At 42.3% G+C, this 22,163-nt stretch overlaps 1 protein-coding gene across 14 annotated transcripts in view; it reads right to left on the bottom strand.

Moving 5' to 3' along the window:
• Vps13D (vacuolar protein sorting 13D) overlaps positions 1-22,163 on the bottom strand; it is a 250,150-nt gene that overhangs the window by 181,683 nt on the left and 46,304 nt on the right. For all 14 annotated transcript variants that reach the window (XM_076208559.1, XM_076208564.1, XM_076208569.1 and 11 more), the window contains exons 15-23: positions 21,791-21,992; positions 19,719-19,884; positions 17,343-17,521; positions 9,079-9,218; positions 4,864-5,082; positions 4,259-4,612; positions 3,243-3,367; positions 2,924-3,047; positions 620-839 (exon numbers count right to left, since the gene is read on the bottom strand). In XM_076208559.1, coding sequence (XP_076064674.1) covers positions 620-839; positions 2,924-3,047; positions 3,243-3,367; positions 4,259-4,612; positions 4,864-5,082; positions 9,079-9,218; positions 17,343-17,521; positions 19,719-19,884; positions 21,791-21,992 — 1,729 coding nt within the window. The remainder of the gene's footprint in view (positions 1-619; positions 840-2,923; positions 3,048-3,242; positions 3,368-4,258; positions 4,613-4,863; positions 5,083-9,078; positions 9,219-17,342; positions 17,522-19,718; positions 19,885-21,790; positions 21,993-22,163) is intronic.

The raw sequence follows: 22,163 nt of genomic DNA, 5'->3' as shown, positions 1-22,163 counted from the left end.
TGTTGCATTGCTTCTGACCTGAGCAGTGGGTACAGGACATGGATGACCCTTCATTCACAAGGAGCTATGATAAAAGGAATAACAAATGGGTGTTGGATGGATGTTGGACGGATGTTGGATGAATGTGGGATGGGTGATGGGTGAGTGCATGCCATGGCTGTCCACTCCTCTTAAGGATGAAAGTACCTTTTGATGTATGTAATGGAGAAGAGGTAAAAAAAAAATCAAGTCATAAACATATAACAAAAGTTCCATCTATGCAGGTCTTCTATGAGAGATAACAAGGGTAATGGATTGTTTTATCTAAGCAAATCTACTTAGCTACTACAGTATGACCCTTACAATTTTTTCAGGTCAAAGACAGATGATTTATTCATGGAACTATTGATACTTAAAAAGATTTTGAATAAATCTCTCCATGGTTGAATCAAATCATTAGGTGTTTACTAAACAATTTTGATCCTGCATTCCCCATAAATGAAAGGGTCACATGACTAAAACTTAATTAATTAAAAGTAAGTGAAGAAAGTACATCCTTCTCAATAACATAGGAATACCACAAGACTACATGGGTACATAAATAATGCATTTATGCCCCAACCCCTAGAGGGGAACATACCTTTTGCTAACCAAACCTATTGCCATTTCTGTTGCAGCATGTTTGATGGAATTAGCTACTCTTGCCATATATCTCTTGAACTCAGATGCACATGATCGAATTTCAGTCAAGAAATTTGGAGAATGTGTGTAGCATACAGATGCCATGTGAAGTTTTAGGGTGAAGCTGTCACTATCCAAAGGTCTGTCCTTGGAACATGTGTCGTTCATGAGCAGATCATCTGAAATTGTGAAATCTATTAAGAGCAGGGGCCTTTATGGATTTGGAAATGGCTTATAACAGGGTAGACAGGAAGGAACTGTAGGAGGTTTTGCATATATATGGGATTGGGGGAAAGCTGTTAAGGACAGTCAAGAGTTTTTATGAGACTAGTGGAGCAGCCTTGCTGTGGATGTACTGTCTTGTGACACTGCTTCTGACCCAGGGGAGTGGACAAGATGCAGGGATGACCTGTCATCCAGGAGGTGCCAAGATAAGAGGGAGGATAAAGGGGGGAGGGGAGTGGAGTGTATTAGGGATGGAATGGGTGGGTTTATGCCTTTGTTTTTTGGCTACCTCTCTTGTAAGGAGGAAAAAGCTTTTGATATATGTATGTATGTAGTAGAGCCAGTGTTAGAATTAGAAATGGAGAGAGAGTGGGATTGCATCAGGGATGTGCCATGTTGCCATGGCTATTCAATGTGTACTTGGATGAGGTGTTGCAGGAGGTAAAGGCTACCTGGTAATGGGCAAGGGACTGGAGTTGGTTGAAGAAAATGGAGATAAGTGGGAGGTGAGCCAGTTGTTGTTTGCTGACAACACTGTGCTTGTGGCAGGGTCAGAGGAGGGATGAAAAGAGTTAGTAATGGGATTTGGGAAGGCATGCAAGAGGATAAAGTTGAAGGTAAATGTGAGTAAGAGCAAGGTAATGAGATGTACATACATACATACATATACCAAAGGCTTTTTCCCCCTACATGGGAGGTAGCCGAAAAGAAAGGATGGCAGTGAGTTGGATGTAGGTCTAAACAGTAAGAGGCTGGAAGAAGTGGATAGCTTTAGGTATTTGGGGTCACTTGTGGTAGGAAAGGGAGGAATGGAGATGGAGGTAAATTGCTGATTGAGAGAAGCAAGTAATTGCTTTGGGGGATTAAAAAGTGTTATGAGAAACAGGCATCTGGGAATGAGTGTAAAGAGGAGATTGTATGAAGGGGTGATTGTGCTGATGGCATTGTATGGGGCAGAGACTTGGAATTTAAGAGGGGCAGAGAGGAAAGGTTTAAATGTGTCTGAGGTGAAATGGATGAGAAGTATGGTAGAGGTCACTAGGTTAGAGTAGGAAATGAAGTGAAGAGGAGAGCAGGAGTGGAAAAGGAAATGACAGGGCTGATGAAAGATTACTGGGATGGTTTGGACACATGGAAAGAATGAGTGATGAAAGATTAGTAAAAGAAGTGTGGAAAGCAGAGGTAGAGGGAGTGAACTTGAGTGGATGACTGAGGATGAGGTGGGCAGAGGACTGGGGGTTGTGAGGTGTTTATGTGTGAATGATATTTTGATGCAGCCCAAAGGGATTTCTCCATTTTCTTTTTTTCTGCAAGAGGGACCCATCATTCAGGAGGTGCCAAGATGAGAGGGAGGGTAGAGGGTGGATGAGAGTGGAGTGGATTAGGGATGGAATGGGTGGGAATGGTTTTTATGCCTTTGTTTTTTGGCTACCTCCCTTATAAGGGGGAAAAAATCCTCTGGTATATGTATGTATGTATGCATGAGGGGGGGGATGTGTGTTCGCTGATTAAGTGAAGTGGCCATGCTGCATTGCTTCTGACCCAGGGGAGTGGGTGGGATACAGGGATGACCCGTCATCCTTGCGGAGCTAAGATGAGAGGGGGGGAAAGGGTGGTGGATGGGAGTGGATTAGGTGGGAGTGGGTACATGCCTTTGACTTGGCTACTTCCCTTTTCAGGAAGAAAAAGCTCTTGGTATATAGAATTTTTTTTATGGTGACTTCTCCCCCAATCCTCATCCACTCAAGAAATTTATGAAGCAAACAAGAAGAAATTATTCACATTTCATTCAGTTGATCATGATGAAGACAATGATATGGTTTACTGTCACAAACTCTCCCCTATCAAGAGGCTAAGATCGTGCCTCTTACAGAGGACTTTGTGGCGTGGAATTTAATTAACTATGCCCTTAGTTCAACTTCGCCGGTGGCAAGGTTCGAACCGCCATCCCCTTGACCTTTGCTGCATGTAACAGCGCCCTAACCCACTTGGTCAACGATCTTCCCCAGTTGACCATAAACAAGAAAATACAACTTACCCATTGATCCTTGTTTTCCAGTGAAAGCTAAAGGTCTTATCACAGTAAAAATAAAAGCTCTGGTGCTGCTTTCTGCATGTGATGCCGAGCGATAAAGGTCATGATTGAGTCTAGAAAACAAATCCTGAAATAAAACGAATGTATATAATGAATCAATTAACAAATATTCATATACAGACCATCAAAACACATTCTATTCTGGAACAGATTTAGGACATACTGCAGTAGTGTGGTCTATGCTCAAAATGAAGAACCCCATAAGCATACCTCCTTTCCTGTACATTAGCATTTGGTAAAACAGGTAAGCAAATACACAAACCTGCGATTTCTCAACAATGGGATCCTGCCCGACACTGATGATACATTGGTGTTTGTTTCCTTCTGGTGTGACATCTCTGATTTGGAAGCCACCTAAGGACCCTTCAACCCTTAGGATATCATTTTCTGTAAAATGCAAAGTTACCATAATCTTATGTCAATTTAAAATAAAAAGATACAAAGAATTCCTACTTGTGATCTAATACAGACACGTCCCTGATGAAGTTACACAACATAACAAAACATGATAAAAAATACATATATATATAATATATATATATACACACATATACACCAAAAGGCCTTTTCCTCCTTCTAAGGGGGAGGCAATCAAGGCATACACCCACACTTCATCCATCCAACACCTATTTATTGCTCCTTCACTCTTAGCTCCTTGTGGATGAAGGGTCATCTCTGGCCACTGCAAAATGCTCAGGTCAGAAGCAATGCAGCAATACAGCATCTCCACAACATGGTCCAAGAGTTGCTGGTGTGCCCCCACAACCTCTGTTACATGGCAACCCTCCTCCATCATTCACTCAAGAAATTACACAGTAGTCAACATCAATTTCTCATTTATTCACAACCACTCTACTCACACCTATCTCTTGCCCTCTTCCTTCTTGCTCAACAGAATTCCCTTGTAACCAAGGTCCCTTTCACTCCATCCATCCATCTAACATATACTCAGGTCTTCCTCTTAACTTCACTTCATCCACCTCTACTTTCCAGTCTGTTTCTGCAAGTTTTTCTTCACTCATTCTTTCCGTATGCTCAAATCATTCTGGTACTCTTTGATCAACCCTCTCTGTCAATTATCATTCCACCCCTACTTGCTTCACTTCCTCATTTCTTGCTCTATCCATCCTTGTAACCACTGTACAGTGTCATCCACAAACATCTAGTTCACGTCTCACATATATCAATACATAATTAAATAAATATAATTCTAAAGACATAATCCAAAAAGACAGCAATTAAGAGTTACAAGCCAATATCAAAATGAAAACAACTCACCAACAGTGGCCTGAATTTTGGCATCAGACATGACTGCAGTGCCAACTTTCCGACCCACAAGCTCCTTGTCTTTATATGCTCCCCGAAGCAACAACACTGTTAACTTATGAAAGTCAAAGCTCACTTCAGCCCTAACTAGAGTCTTGCTGACATCCCTGCTGAGGTGGGTGGGGCTTGGACCCGATTCAGGGGTACTGTGGCTTAGCAGACGTGACCCATCTGAGTCTTCCGTTTTTTCCAATTTGTCTGGAGCTTTAAGGTCAAAGCCTGCTGGTACATGTGAATAGGATGGAGGTTGGTAAGGCATCAGCTGCTGAATAAACCCAACTAATTCCACAACAGTTTCTTGATTAGCTGAAAGAATGAAAAAGTATTTGTGTTTACTATTCATTAAATTTGCTATAGTTAATCATGGAACCCTCATTATGTTAACACATAATATCCAATATATTAAACTAGAATTTATGTTCGAATAAAATAATCTAATACAGGAGTAAAAAACATCAATTTGAAATTATATTGCAACCTTTGTATCTATCTATATACCAAGGACTTTTCCCCCCTTGGTATATAGACATATGCAAAAGTAACCTTTGTATACTTACCAATGATATCCAATGTGTTGAACTGTACAGATGCTAAAAGTAAGGAACCAGACCCTTGCTGAGATGGGCAAAGGTGAGACACATAAGTGACTTCTAAGCTGATTAGGGCCTCCATGTCTTGGCCTTCACCAAAAATGGGACCCTGACCAGGGCCATGGAGAGGGGAACTGATGACTGGCGGTGATGTAGCAGTGTGTTGAATTTGTGGAGGACCTTGGGCTGCAAAATGATCAATCCATAAATCAATTCTGATCCATAACTGTATGATTATGAGGGCCATCCTTCAGTTGAATATGACTGTCTGGTGTCAATCACAATTATAGTAGAGGGACTAGATGAGGACAGACTGACAAAAATTATGAAAAATAGAAGTGGATGGCATAAACCTGAAAGGCATACTGAGTGAGGCAGATGGATGATGGGTGACAGTAGTATTGGATCCAATTGGAATGTCTGTTCAGCAAGGAAGAGAGAGTTAAAAGGATAGGAGTGAATGGAGACTGGTTGTAAAGGGATGATGTGACATGGCCTGTAAGGATGTTCATAACTGTTTCCAAAATTATTTTGGGTGAATGAAGATGAGGGGGCGCCATGTTGTGCAGCAAGGGTGAACCAGCTCTGGCTGTTGGGCCTTGCTGTGGAAGTGCTGCATCTTGCTACACTGCCTTTTACCTGAGAATGAAGGCGGAAAGAGATCTGTTGGGCTGGGTAGGTCAAAAAGTGCTGAGGGGGTTTAGGTATATATAAAGAATGAGTGAGAAAAGACTAGTATAAATGTGGAATGCTGAAGTGGATGGTGCTTGAGAGAGCAAGAATGAGGTACACTGACAAGGTAAATAAATAAAAATAAAAAATAAACAGGAGTGCACAGAGAGTGGTTGTAAATGGATGAAATTACATAGCTTGTAGGAATGGTCTTGCTAGTTCTGTAAATCTTCCCAATAGATGGGAGTTGGTGGAGCATCTCCATACAATAAAGCAGTAGGGGTATTTCAGTTCTGGATGCTGGGCCCTGCTATGGAGGTGCTATGTCTTGCTGCATTGCCTTTGAATCAAATAAAATGACTGGAGGCATGGAACCCTTTGTCTATGAAGTGGTGAGGGGAAAGGTGATAAATAGGTGTTGCTGTGTGGGTCTCACCTAACATGCCCACCCTCTTTATAAAGGGATGAGGGACCTTTGATATGTATTTACATATACATATATATATACCAAGGCTTTTACCCCCTTACTAGGGAGGTAGCCAAAAAGGAAAAGGCATAAAATCATTCCCATCCATTCCATCCCCGAAAACACTCCACATCCCTCCATCCTCCCTCCCATCTTAGCACCTCCTGGATGACGGGTCATCCCTGCACCCTGTCCACTGCCCTGGGTCAGAAGCAGTGTCGCAAGACACAGCACATCCACAGCAAGGCTGCTTCATTAAATCGGCGACCCCCCCTCTCCGTCCCCCCATATAAAGGAGAGGACGGGGAGAAATCCCTTTGGGCTGCGTCAAAATTTTGCTCACACACACTACCTCACCCCCCATCCCCCCGTCCATTCCACCTCATGTATCACAACATCTTCCATATACAACCATTCTCCATTCACCCCTGTCTTCTGTCCTCTCCCGTCCTTCCTCAACAGACATTCCCCTCTTCCCCAAAGCCCCCTTCACCCCATCCATCCATCTCATCCTAGGACGTCCCCTCATGTTCACTCCCTCCACATCTGCCTTCCATACCTCCTTTACTAGTCTTTCTTCACTCATTCTTTCCATGTGTCCAAACCATCCTAATACTCTTTCATCAATCCTATCTCCCAACTCCCTTTCCACCCCTGTTCTCCTCCTCACCTCCTCATTTCTCACTCTATCTAGCCTAGTAACCCCCATCATACTTCTCAGACACTTCATCTCAAACACATTCAAGCTCCTTCTCTCTTCCTCTCTTATGTTCCATGTTTCTGCTCCATACAGTGATGTTGGCAAAATTACTCCTTCATACAGTCTCCTCTTAGCATCCATTCCCAAATTTCTATTCCTCATTACACTTTTTAATCCACCAAGGCATTTACTCGCTTCTCTCAATCTACATTCTACCTCCACCTTTACTCCATCTTTTCCTGCCACATTTGCACCCAAGTATCTAAAACTATCCACTTCCTCCAGTTGCTCTCCCTTAATGCTCACTTCCAGATTACTGCCACTTTCACCCCTTGTACATCTCATCACCTTACTTTTACCCACATTTATCTTCAGCTTTCTTCTATCACACACTCTCCCAAACTCTGTCACCAACTTCCTCAATCCCTCCTCCGATCCTGCCACAAGCGCAGTGTCGTCTGCAAACAACAGCTGGCTCACCTCCCACTTTTCTCCATTTTCTTTAACCATCTCCAATCCCTGACCCACTACCCTTGCATTTACCTCTCGCACTACCCCATCCATGTATAAGTCGAACAGCCAGGGTGGCATAACGCAACCTTGACGAAGTCCCACCTTTACCTCAAACCACTCACTCTCTCCATTTCTAATCCTGACACAAGCTCTACTACTCACATAAAAACTCTTGACAGCTCCCAGAAGCTTTCCTCCTATCCCGTATATCCGCATAACCTCCCACAATGCCTTTCTGTCTACCCTGTCGTAAGCCTTTTCCAGATCCATAAATGCCCAAAAAACATCCTTCCCCTTTCCTATAGCTTTCTCACATATCTGTCTTACCACAAAAATCTGATCTACACAACCTCTACCTGTCCTAAATCCACACAGTTCCTCACCAATTACTCCCTCTGTTCCTCTCCTAATCCTCTCAATCAAGATCCTCCCATAAGCCTTCCCAACTACACTTAACAAGCTAATCCATACAATAAAGTGGAACTATACAAGCACTTCTCCAGTCCTCCGGCACTCTACCTTCTCTCCAGCAAACATTAAATAACCTCACCAACCAGTCCACCATCACTGTACCTCCTTTTTTTAAGACATTCTGCATGGCATCCATCTAGACCAGGTGCCTTACCTGCTTTCATCATCTTAACTGCTGCCTTCACTTCATCCTTCCTTATTTCTCCTCCATTTTCCTCACTCATCACTCTCATTTTCTTAGCATTTCCCACTGCAGCTATCTTTCCCTCCCTATCCTCCTTCACATTTAGCAACTCCCTAAAATATTCTGCCCATCTTCCTCTTACTGCCTTCTCCTCCATTATCATCTCTCCATCTGCACCTTTTACCTTTTCTTCTCTATTTGATTCGCCTCCTCTTCCTCTCTTAACTTCTTTCCATTTTTACATCTGCTCTCCTCTTTGCCTCCTTTACCTTTTTCTTTACTTCTCTTTTCTTTTCTTTGTACGTCTCATATGACTCCCTCGTCCTATTTTGTAACCAATCTGTGTAAGCTCGCTTCTCTTCTACAACCTTCTTCATTTCCTCATCCCACCATTCACTACCCTTCCTTCTATTTCCTCCTGTCCTTCTTGTTCCACACACCATCTTTGCACACTTTGTGACTCCCTCCTTGAACCATCCCCATTCCTCCTCCACACCTACCTCTACTCTATCCTTCACTCCCTCCCACTCCTCCTTCAGCTTCTTCTTGTACTCCTTCTCCTTTTCCTCTTCATTTAAAGAGTTCACTCTAAGCACCTCCCTACCTTTTGTCCCTTTCCTCTTTCTCTATCTGTCCTCCACACTCAACTTACCTTCCACCAGAAAATGATCTGATATTCCCCCACCCTCTCCCCTTAGCACATGTACATCCTTAACTCTTCCTATCATAATCCTATTTACCACTACATAGTCCATTAAAGCTCTATCTACCACCCTTCCCTCCACCACCCTCTCCCATGTGTACTTATGCTTGACTTTCTTCCGAAACACTGTATTTGCTATCATCAACTCTCTTTCTAGACACATTTCCACCATCAACTCTCCACTACGATTTTTTCCTGGAACTCCACATTTCCCAACCACTTCATCAATTGGATCCTTTCCTACCCTAGCATTAAGGTGTCCCAGTACTATTACATTTACACTTCTCCCTAAACCCTCTATGCACTCATTTAAATCTATCCAAAAGGCCTCCCTTTCTTCTACACTCATTTATTCATCAAAAATAAAATAATCATCAATAACAGAAAATTTTAGAAAATAAAGGAAAATATAGCATTACACAACAAAATGTATCTTAAAAGAGACAAACTGGTCTTCATACATAGTTAGTTACCTTGTGCAGCTGCAAGAGATGAAATGGCCTGTGTCAGAGCTATGGGTGACGTTGGCTTGACACAAGTGGGATCGGGAGATCCAGGAGAAGTTGGAGAACATGGCTCGCTGTCCAGCAAGCTGCCACTTACGCTATCCATGCTGCAGGTAAATATGATGCCTGATTACATGTCTAAAAAATATAAACATTTCCAGTTTTGAGGAAAAGAGAGAAAAAATAATATAATCTATCGATATACCAATGTTTTCTTCCCCCTTAAAAGGGAGGTAGCCAAGTCAAAGGCATGCACCCACTCTCACCCATTCCATTTCCACCCACCATACATATTCTCCTCTCATCTTAGCTCATCGTGGATGAGGGGTCATCCCTGTCTTATGCACACTGCGCTCCTGGGTCAGAAACAATGCAGCAAAACACAGCACATTCACAGCAAGGCCACTTCACTTATTTGGCAACCCCTCTTCTCTGTCCCCTCATGTGGAAAATAAAAACGATGGGGGAGAAATTCCTTTGGGCTGCATCAAAATACAGACGCTCCTCTACTTACGTTCATTCGTTTTACGTTTTTTCGATTTTACGTTTGAACTGACTAAAAAAAAAAAATTGCAAACATATTTTTTTTGAGTGAATTTTTTAGTTTAGCGTGCTCTCCGTAGTTCAAACGATACTTGCGCATGACGCTGCGTCCATTGTTTACATTGCACAAACGACAAACTGAACATGCCTTGCCTCCTCCTCCTCCTCCACCATCTCAGTTTATGTTGCTTGAATTTAATTTATTTGAAATTAATGTTATTATTTTACAATGTTATGTGTATAATTAATGATTTAGGGGTGTTTTATAAGATATGGTAATAGAATTTACGGATGTATAGTACAGTAACAACTTACGTTCATTTTTAACTTACGTTCGGCCGATCGGAACGTAACTAAAACGTAAGTTGAGGAGTGTCTGTATCATTCACACACAACCACTCCCCCTTTCCACCATCCCCCACCCTTCCTTGCTCAACATAGAAAAGAGAGATGGAGAGAAAATTGCTTGGGGTACATCAAGGTATCATCCATATACAGGGTCTAACAGATAAATCCGTACAAACTTTGAAGAGGTTTTAAGCACTTAAAAAGTAACATATGGCAATTCTGATTGTTTCCAGATACTTCCATTTGTCTAATAATTTAGCCAGTTGTATACTAGCACCGGTGCAATAAACATTAAGCAATGGAACAAGCCAAACGTTCAGCCATATGCGAATTTCGTCGCGCGGGTCACACTCCTAGCGCCATAATAAGGATGCTAAAATACTCCAGACGCTATGTTTGTAAACGTTTTGATGAGACCGGCAAAGACCAACGAGCTGCTCACAAGCCCAGAAGGGGCAGAATTCTAACACCTCGCTTTTTAGCTGGTCTCAAGAGAAGTGTCAATGCAAATCCAGCCTTACCATTATCGACATTGGCAAAGAAGAGAGGTGTCAGCACAATGACAATTCACAGAGCATTAAAGAAATTGGGATTAACCTCATTCTCACAAGGAAAAAGACATCTTTTGACACGAAAAATGAAAGAAATCCGCTTGACCAGGTGCCAAAAGCTGTTGAACTGGATGAAGTCGAATGGCTCAGTCATCAAGTTTTTTTCCGACGAGAAGATTTTCACGGTTGATGCGACTTTCAATAAGCGGAATGATCGCTGGATAGCCTCCTCATCCTCAGAGGTTCAACACAAGACAACGACGAAGAAACCAGCAAGTGTCATGGTGCTCTGTGTGGTGTCAACTGAGGGGGACGTCTTCACTCACTTCTTCAACAACAAGGAGAAAGTCAATGCCGTTGTCTATTGCAAAGTTCTAGAAGAGAAAATAATACCCTGGATGAAAGATAAGGCTAGTGGCAACCAGTTTGTCTTCCAACAAGACTCGGCTCCAGCCCACACAGCGAAGAGGACCACCAACCTTCTCGAAGGGTCAAATGTGTAGTTCTGGAACAAAGAGTTGTGGCCCTCAAATTCGCCAGACCTAAACCCTTTAGATTATTATTTTTGGGCGCGAATTGAGGCCAAGGCATGTGACAAGCCACACAGAAGTATAACAACCCTGAAGACAGACATCAAGAAGGCTGTGGGTTCATTATCAAAGTCTGAGATCATCAACGCTGTATCCAAGTTTCGTAAACGCGTTGAAAGCGTCATAACAGCTGAAGGTGGTTACATTGAATGAAATCATTGTTCTTATTGACTTTTCTAGATATACTGAAAATTTCATAACTCTCTGTTTATTATAACCCGAGATATTAATCTTAAAACATGTGATAAGAAGTTGTACGGATTTATCTGTTAGACCCTGTACAACCACTTATGATTCACCCCTATCCTGTGCCCTCTCCCTTCCTTGCTCAATAGACATTCCCCTCTTACTCAGTCCCTTTTACCCCATCCATCCATCTCATCCTTGGTTGTCCCCTCAAGTTCACTCCATCCACCTCTGCCTTCCACACCTTTTTTACACATCTTTCCCCCCATCTTCTCCTTTTCTACATGAGGGGATGGAGAGGGGATCACCATATTAATGAAGCAGCCTTGCTGTGGATGTGCTGTGTCTTGCGACACTGCTTCCGACCCAGGGCAGTGGACAAGATGCAGGGATGACCCATCATCCAGGAGGTGCCAAGATAAGAGGGAGTGACGAGGATAGAGGAGAGTGGAGTATGTAGGGGATGGAATGGGTGGGAGTGGTTTCTATGCCTTTGTTTTTTTGGCTACCTCCCTTGTAAGGGGGAAGAAATCCTTTGGTATATGTATGTTCTTCACTCATTTTTTCCATGTGTCTAAACAACCCCAATACTCTCTCCTCAGTCATATTTGCCAGCTCCTTTTCCACTTTTGCTCTTCTCCTCATTTCTCACTCTATCCAACCTTGTAACCCCTACCATACTTTTCATACTACTCACATTCAAACTTCCCCTTTCTGCCTCTCTTAAACTCCAAGTTTCTGCTCAATACAGTGTCATCTGCATAATCAACCCTTCATATAATCTTCCCTCTGCATCCATTCCTAGAGGTCTATTTCTCATGACACTTTTCAATCCCCCATTTGCTTGCTTCTCTCAATCTACAATCTACTTCCATCTCCAACCCCTCCATTCCCTGTCACATATGACCTCAAATAGTGAAAACTGTCCACTTTCTCCAGATGCTCTCTTAAGAACATTGGTCCACTTCAGATAATTTTTTTCTTTTTTGAGGTAGGAAGCTCATTTCTTTTACTGAAAGTCATGCTCATCATTGTAGTCATTCTGACCAAGTTTCATTGAAGTTTGTCAATAGATACTGTACTTACACAATAAAAACCTTATTTCATTGTGCAAAAATAATTAATTAATCTTCAAACCGCTTCTAGTCCCCAACTATTTAGACTTAAGCTTTGCCCTTTTTTTTTTTTTTTTTTAAAGAAAGATTTTATTTTTTTTTTAAGATTTTTTTTTTTTTTTAAAGAAAGAATTGGGCATAGTTATAATTACCAACGTACTAAACACATGTAGGTCTAGTTATTATTTTCTGCTCTACTGAAATATTTACCCCCACAGAATTTTTTTTAACTGTTTATGACATAAATCCTTCTAGAAATTCCAAATTTCATTATTGAAGTAAATCAAGACATTCAAAGTGTTTCTAAAGGTAGAGATTGGTAGCCCTTTACTGGTAAAGGGCTACTAATCTCTCCTACTCATGCTTCCTCTCTTATGCCTGATTTTTATCCCCTTCTCTGCTGCAGCCCTCTCCTATTTCAATGGCCTAGGCATTCTGAACACTTGTAAGTGTTTGAAGGATGTAGGAAACCAATTATAAGTAAAGAAAACATGGTGTGTAGTAAATGTCAATACTGCCACATGAACTATACCGGCTTCCTGTCCTCCAGCACCCTACCTTCCCTTAGACACACATTAAACAACCCCATTAGCCAGTCCACTATTACTGTACCTCTCTTCTTCAGACACTCTGCATGACACCCATCTAACCCAGGTGCCTTACCTGCTCTCATTTTCAAAACTACTTGTACCTCATCTTTTTTTATTTCTCTTCCATTTTCCTCTCCTATCACCATCATTTTCTTAGCTTCTCCCACTGTTACTACCAATCCCTCCCTATCCTCCTCCACATTCAACAGCTCTCTAAAATACACTGCCCACCTACCCTTATCCTCTTTCTTCACTCTCAACTTACCCTCCACCAAAATATGATCTGATATTACCCCACTCCCTCCCTTAAGAGCATGGACATCCTACCCTTCCTTGGGATACTACTACATAGTCCATTAACCCCTTCCATACGGTGCCGCATACGTAGGCGTCATGAGGAGCAAGTGGATACGCGAGGCTGCCATATCGGCGTCTTGATTATATTTATTGTAGTTGCCCCTCCGTAATGACATACTCTCTAAACTGTCTGTAATCACATTTTCTATGGTTATCAAAATTCACGGGTGAAAGAGAGAACGATCGATATAAGCGGTGACTATATTTTATGATGCGAGTATTATTACGACACGTCGTACGGCTGGCATCGGCTGCTGCCCACGAGATTTAAGGCCCGTACTGAAGAGGTTAATGCCTTATCAACCACCCTTTCCCATGTGTAATTATGCTCAACTTTTTCCTTAATCACTGATTTAACTATCTTCAACTCATTTTCTAAACACATCTCCACCATTAACTCTCTTCTATGGTTTTTACCTGGCACTCCAAATTTCTCAGTCCCACCTATCAGTTCATTCCCTACTCTAGCATTGAGATCTCCCAATACCAACACATTGATATTCCTAAAACTCTCTTAATACTCATTTAAATCTATCTGAAAAGCCTCCCTTTCCTCTACACTCTTATACTACAGTAAGTCCTCGTTATATGGTACACATATGTTCCTGAAAACCTTACCACAAATTGAAATTACCGTATACCGAACCCAATATAACATGTAACAATAGGATATGGCAGACGTACCTTCTCCCTGCTCTTTCCTCTTCAAAACACGATCAGATACTGTATCTGTGAATTTTTCTTGCCGTAAATAGAATCGAGGGGAGTAATTACTAAATAACGTAACTGTGAATTTACCAGATAAACAATTACCATATAAGGAGGACTCACTGTACCAGGCCCATATGCACTTATATAGACCCACATCTCCCATTCCAGTTTCACCTTCATCCACATTAACCTTCCACTCCACCACATGATTTCCTATCTCATCACTTATTAGCAGAGACATCCCTTCTCTCCCTTGTCCACCTCCCACTTTTCTCCATTTTCTTTAATCATCTCAAATCCCTGACCCACTACCCTTACATTCACCTCTTGCACCACCCTATTCATGTATAAATTGGACAGTCAGGGTGACATAACACATCCATGACGAAGTCCCCCCTTCACCTCAAACCACTCACTCTCTCCATTTCTAATCCTGACACGCTCTACTACTCTCATAAAAACTCTTGACAGCTCCCAGAAGCTTTCCTCCTATCCCGTATATCCGCATAACCTCCCACAATGCCTTTCTGTCTACCCTGTCGTAAGCCTTTTCCAGATCCATAAAGGCCCAGAAAACATCCTTCCCCTTACCTATAGCTTTCTCACATATCTGTCTTACCACAAAAATCTGATCTGCACAACCTCTACCTGTCCTAAACCCACACTGTTCCTCACCAATTACTCCCTCTGTTCCTCTCCTAATCCTCTCAATCAAGATCCTCCCATAAGCCTTCCCAACTACACTTAACAAGCTAATCCCTCTCAAACTACTACATTCACACTTGTCCCCCTTTCCCTTGTAAAGTGGAACTATACACGCACTCCTCCAGTCCTCTGGCACTCTACCTTCTCTCCAGCAAACATTAAATAACCTCACCAACCAGTCCACCATCACTATACCTCCTTTTTTAAGACATTCTGCAATGCATCCATCAAGACCAGGTGCCTTACCTGCTTTCATCATCTTAAATGCTGCCTTCACTTCATCCTTCCTTATTTCTCCTCCATTTTCCTCACTCATCACTCTCATTTTCTTAGCATTTCCCACTGCAGCTATCTTTCCCTCCCTATCCTCCTTCACATTAAGCAACTCCCTAAAATATTCTGCCCATCTTCCCCTTACTGCCTTCTCTTCCATTATCATCTCTTCATCTGCAACTTTTACCTTTTCCTCTCTACTTGATTTGCTTCCCCTGCCTCTATCAATTTCTTTCCAAAACATCTTTTTATTACTTTCAAAATTTTCTGTCATACTCTTACCCCATTTTACATCTGCTCTCCTCTTTGCCTCCTTTACCTTTTTCTTTACTTCTCTTTTCTTTTCCCTGTACGTCTCATATGACTCCCTCGTCCTATTTTGTAACCAATCTGTGAAAGCTCGCTTCTTCTCTTCTACAACCTTCTTCATTTCCTCATCCCACCATTCACTACCCTTCCTTCTATTTCCTCCTGACCTTCTTGTTCCACACACCATCCTTGCACACTTTGTGACTCCCTCCTTGAACCATCCCCATTCCTCCTCCACACCTACCTCCACTCTATCCTTCACTCCCTCCCACTCCTCCTTCAGCTTCCTCTTGTCCTCTTGGGTCAGAAGTAGTGTCGCAAAACACAGCACATCCACAGCAAGGCCAATTCATTAAATCAACAACCCCCTTCATATAGAAATGGAGAAGATGAAGAGAAATTCCTTCAGGCTGTGTAAAATTATTTTTCACACATACTCCCTCAACCCTCCAATCCCCTCCCAGCATCATCCATACACAACTGTTCTTCATTCACCCCTATCTTCTGTCCTCTACTGTCCTTCCTCAACAGACATTCCCATCTTTCCCAATGTGCCCTTTACCCCACCCAAGCACCCAAACACATTTAATGACTCAAATCTTAGGGTTCTGGTTGGAAATCTCCTCCTACACCCTCTTGTGCCTTGACTTCTCATAGGAATACCTTGTCCCATCACTCAGTCCCACTTTAGCTGGCTTCTCCTCTCCTCATCCTTGAATGCAAACATAATCCACTATATCCTCTTTATACATCTGTCATAAATCCTCTCCATCAATAATGTTACAGTGAAATCAGAAAAAAAAAACATTTGGCAAATGAATAGGCACTGGAAAAACTTAACTTAATGAATATGGAGTTTTATTTGGGTGTGGATGGGTTTGGGATGGTTGGAGGGTGGCTGTATGCCTTGGCTGGCTACCTCCCTTGGGATGGAGGAAGAAATCTTTTGGTATATAGACATATATAGATAACCTTTTTGAGCACTAGAATGTTTCAGAAATTGTACTCTGGCTAAACTAATTTTTCTTTTCCAGCTGAGCAAATGACCTGACTGAATGAGGTCTTGATTATTTCATACCTTCTAGGCAAAACATACATACATACATATACCATAGGCTTTTCCCCCTGACACGGGGGGGGGGGGGGGGGTTAGCCAAAAAGAAAAAAGGCATAGAAATCACTCCCACCCATTTCATTTCCCATATATTCCACTCCCCTCCACCCTCCTCCCTCCCTCCCATCTTGGCACCTCCCGGACGACGGGCCACCCCTGCATCCCGTCCACTGCCCTGGGTCAGAAGCAGTGTTGCAAGACACAGCACATCCACAGCAAGGCCGCTTCATAAATTCAGCAACCTCCCCTCTCTGCCCCCTCATGCAGAAAAGGAGAAGACGGGGAGAAATCCCTTTGGGCTGCGTCAAATTCTTTTCATACATACTTCCTCACCCCCCATCCCCCACCCACTCCCCCTCATGCTTCACAGCCTCATCTATACACAACCCTTCTCCATTCACCCCTATCTTCTGTCCTCTCCCATCCTTCCTCCACAGACATTCCTCTCTTTTGTAAAGCCCCTTTCACCCCATCCATCCATCTCATCCTAGGACGTCCCCTCATATTCACTCCTTCCACCTCCGCCTTCCACACTTCTTTTACTAATCTTTCTTCACTCATTCTTTCCATGTGTCCAAACCATCCTAATACTCTTTCATCAACCCTATCTCCCAGCTCCCTTTCCACCCCTGTTCTCCTCCTCACCTCCTCCTAAGCAAAACACATCAAATAAATAAGATGGCCACTAGTCAAATCAAAATCTATTAATCAAGCCACTGTTATGCGGTTATGAATTTTTATAAATTTCTTTGGGACAGCATCTAAGAAAATATACCTGTATCATTAGACATTCAAAGGAAATAGTATAAATATGTTTATCAATTCCTTTCCTTAATTACCTGACATGTTTATGACTTGCTACGAGGAGTTCAAAGTCTGGTCCAAATGTTTGTAAGGCATCTACCAACAGAAGCGAGTGGACATTTAGAGTTGCACTCATTTCGTAGGGGCGCTTATTCAATGTTGCACGGACACCAGTAACTTGTAGCTCGGCTATACTACGGCCTCTAGATTGGAGCTTGAAAAGAATGCAAAAATCATGGGCATATTCTACAATAAGAATATTATAGGCTACACAGCAAAATTATTCAAATGGAACTAAACACTGCTCCATTATTCCAATGTCTGCAAAATTTCATTCAATTATCCTGCAAAAATGTTCAATTTTTTTCAAAACACCAGTTAAATGCTTATAAAATTATAAATATCCTTTTATAAGAAAAAATCAGTTCTGCATATTGAAGATGTGAATTCTCTAGAATACTATGTTCTAATACCCTACCAGGTGTGTACTAATATAAGCTTAAGTTTATGGTGATGTTTTTTCACTGTGTTACCAATCCATTATCATAAGGGCATTTCAGTACCATACATAAATTCTAAATACAAAAGATGAAAGAAAAAAGTATATATATATATATATATATACATATAACTACTATCATGATTTTGGTTACTATTTTTCTGTACAACAGTTGTTATATATATAATATTTTTTTTAATACAAATGTATCTATGCAACAACAGATTTATGTTCATTCAATTACTGGCGTTTCCAAATATATAATCACTATCTACTCCCACCCCCGACCCCCACCCTCTCTCTTGCATCTCAGTATCATCTATACAAAGCCATTCCTAACTCACCCTTATCTTCTGCCTTCTCCCTTCCTTGCTCAACAGCTCAATACCCCTTTCACCCCCATCCATCCATCTCATCCTTGGTTATCCCCTCAAATTCACTCCATCCACCTCTGCCTTCCACATCTTTTATTAATCTTTCTTCACTCAATCATTCCCATATACATACATACATATACCAAAGGCTTTTTCACCCTTACACGGGAAAAAGAAAAAGGCATAGAAATCACTCCCACCCATTCCATTTCCCATATATTCCACTCCCCTCCACCCTCCTCCCTCCCTCCTATCTTGGTACCTCCTGGATGACAGGTCATCCCTGCATCCTGTCTACTGCCCTGGGTCAGAAGCAGTGTCTCAAGACACAGCACATCCACAGCAAGGCCGCTTCATAAATTTGGCAACCCCCCTCTCTGTCCCCTCATGCAGGAAAGGAGAAGACAGGGAGAAATCCCTTTGGGCTGCGTCAAATTCTTTTCATACATACTTCCTCACCCCCCATCCCCCACCCACTCCCCCTCATGCATCACAACCTCATCTATACACAACCCCTCTCCACTCACCCCCATCTTCTGTCCTTTCCCATCCCTCCTCTACAGACATTCCTCTCTTTTGTAATTTCCCTCTCACCCCATCCATCCACCTCATCCCAGGACGGCCCCTCACATTCACTCCTTTCACCTCCACCCTCCACACCTCTTTTACTAATCTCTCTTCACTCATTCTTTCCATGTGTCCAAACCATCTCAACACTCTTTCATCAACCCCATCTCCCAGCTCCCCCTCCACCCCCGTTCTCCTCCTTACCTCCTCATTTCTCACCCCATCCAGCCCAGCAACCCCTATCATACTTCTCAGACACCTCATCTCAAACACATTCAACACCCACTCTCCTCCCCTCCCACGCTCCATGCCTCCGCCCCGCACACTGCTGCTGGCACAATCACTCCTTCATACAACCTCCTCCCAACATCCACTCCCAGATGTCTACCTCTCATTACACTCTTCAACCCACCAAGGCATTCACAGGCCCCTCCCAATCCACACTCCATCTCCACCCCCACCCCTCCCCCCCATCACACTCGCACCCAAGTATCGGAAACCATCCACCTCCTCCAGCCTCCCACCCCCCATGCCCACCCCCAGCCCACCACTCTCTCCCCCTGTACATCTCATCACCCCACTCCCACCCATATCCATCCCCAGCTTCCCTCCCATATTCCATCATCAACCTCCCCAATCCCTCCCCCGGTCCCGCCACAAGCGCAGTGTCGTCAGCAAACAACAGCCGGCCCACCTCCCACTCCTTTCCACCTTCTTCAATCATCTCCAACCCCTGACCCACCACCCCCGCACACCTCTCGCACCACCCCATCCATGTAAAGATTGAACAGCCAGGGTGACACAACACCCCCCCGACAAAGTCCCACCCCCACCCCCACTCATTCCCATATCCTGTGGAAAATATATTGAACAAGGACTCATCCTATATTTAGTTTTCATGATATACAAGAGGATGTTGGAAATTAACTGACTTTAAGACATACTTTTCAACATGAATTAGAATAGCCTACCTCAAGAGACATTTTATCAACTGTGAACTGCATGACAACTAGTTTGGCTTCATCATTTTGCAAAGACCCATGACCAGGAGTAAATCCATCAGCAATAATTTCCCCATCCAATGTTGCCAGGGTGTCTGATCGCACAAGACCCCCACCAGGGTCCTTTGTTTCATGTCTGAAAAGAAAAGGAAATATACTTATTACCTCTAACAGCAGACTTCTAGCTATCCACTCACTTTTAAAGGGGGAGAAGGCCATTAGTATATACCAGGTATACAATACAATACAAACAAATTCATTTTATATTAATTAGAATAAAATCCTTGACCAAAGGTGACAAGACTCTTCATTTGGTTAATCAAAATGTATATACACAATGGTCAACCATGACATAACACAACCCTAGTGTAGTACCATCTTCACCTTAAACCATTCACTCTCCATTTTCTACCCTTATAAAAGCTTTACTACTCATGTAAAATCTCTGGACTCCCCTCAGAAAACTTCCACCTATTCCATACTTTTGTATGCCTTGGTTTTTATGGGAGAAAAAATACAGAAGTGGGGATCCCTAATCTACTAATTCTGCCATATCTAGTTGCTTTGACATACATCTATACATACATACATACATACATATACCAAGGCTTTTTCCCCCTTCCAAGGGAGGTAGCCAAAAAGGGAAAGGCATAAAAACACTCCCACCCATTTCATCCCTAAATACACTCCACATCCCTCCCACCCTTCCTCTCATCTGAGCACCTCCTGAATGACGGGTCATCCCTGCACCCTGCCCACCGCCCTGGGTCAGAAGCAGTGTCGCAAGACACAGTACATCCACAGCAAGGCCGCTTCATTTAATCGGCGACCCCCCCTCTCCGTCCCCCTTTGCATCTATACATAGGTAGTGAAAACACTAGAAATGTGTGTTCACAAAATGCAGGAGAAACCACCAGGAAAGACAAACTAACATAGAAGAGCGCTTTCATATATCATCTTCAGTGTTAGTATAAAGAAGAAATTTCTTCTTTGAACTGGCACTGAAGATGTAAATATACAAAAGCACTGTTTCATTAGTCTATTTTTCCAGGTGGTTACTCCCACATCTATACATACATACACCAAAAGTCTCTTTCCTTCTTTTAATGGGGGTGGCCCCCTAAAGCATGCAGAAACCCTTCACCTATCCCACACCTATCCAACACCTATTTGTTGTCCTTTTCATTGTTTTGTTACGCCCTCATAGATTCACAAACCAGAAAACTGTTTAGATCCTGTTATACTTTAAGATCACACTGTGTAAAGTCTACGAGAACATAACAATCAAACATGTCAGGGGCGAAATGAAATGGTTGGCAAAAACAAGAACAATAAAACTAATTATTTAAATAGCACAAACATATGCACTAAATAATAACATATCAACAGAATAATAAGGACAGACCCCAGTCCACTTACTAATTGATAAAATGGACTTAATTGTACCAAGTACCAGGTGAGGACAGTGAGTGGGCGAGTGTTTGTCTGTTTCTGTGGGTATTTATTTGTCATTTAAATAATTAGTTTGATTGTTCTTGTTTTTGTCAACTGTTTCATTTTGCCCCTGACGTGTTTGATTGCTATGTTCTCGTACACTTTGTGCAATGTGCTCTTAAAGTGATATAACTGGATCTAAACAACTTTCTAGTTTGCAACTCTATCAGGACAACAAATGGGGGGGCTGTCCAGGATATGAAGGGCCATCCTTGTACACTGCCCACTGCCAAGTCAGAAACAATGCAGAAAGTAAAGCACCTTCACAGCAGGGACCAACAACCAATGCTGCTTTACTTTCACTGCTTCATTATATGGCAACCTTCCCCCATAAACTATCAATGAAATTGCAGAGCAAAAAAGAAGAAATCCCTTAGGGCCACATTAAATTATCATTCATTCACAACCATTCTCCACTAATAACTATCTCTTGTCCTCTCTATTCCCCACTAACAGACATTTCCCTTGTACCCAAGGCTTTGACATACTAAGCATTAAATGAATACTAATTTCTGCAATCATCTGTACATTATTATATACTCTTTTACCTGTTGTAATTATTCCGAGTTTGCCAAATAAACTGCGTCATCATAGTTTGCAAAGCCAGGACCTTGTGTTCATTGATGTGCAAAACAAGCTTAGGCAAGGTTCCAGCTAAAGTGGCACTTGGCCACTGTGCATCTGGCATTACCACTACACGCCTTTCAAGTTGTAAATTGATACTGAATCGGTCAACAACGTGCATTGGACCTGTAAGACATAAAAGGTGGCTGTCTAGTATGTTGAATTATATATCAGTTGGAAAGTATACAAACTTGAAAATTATAATGGTATACATTCAAAATAATAGTCACTAAAGATAAGAAATGTGAAGATTTAGCAGTGAGAGAAGGAATATTTTGTTGCAAATGTTACTAGGAA

Source organism: Oratosquilla oratoria, chromosome 25 (assembly GCF_046742065.1).
Source record: "Oratosquilla oratoria isolate Oo_2021 chromosome 25, ASM4674206v1, whole genome shotgun sequence".
NCBI lineage: Eukaryota > Metazoa > Arthropoda > Malacostraca > Stomatopoda > Squillidae > Oratosquilla > Oratosquilla oratoria.
This window is presented reverse-complemented; position numbering and strand designations above follow the sequence as displayed.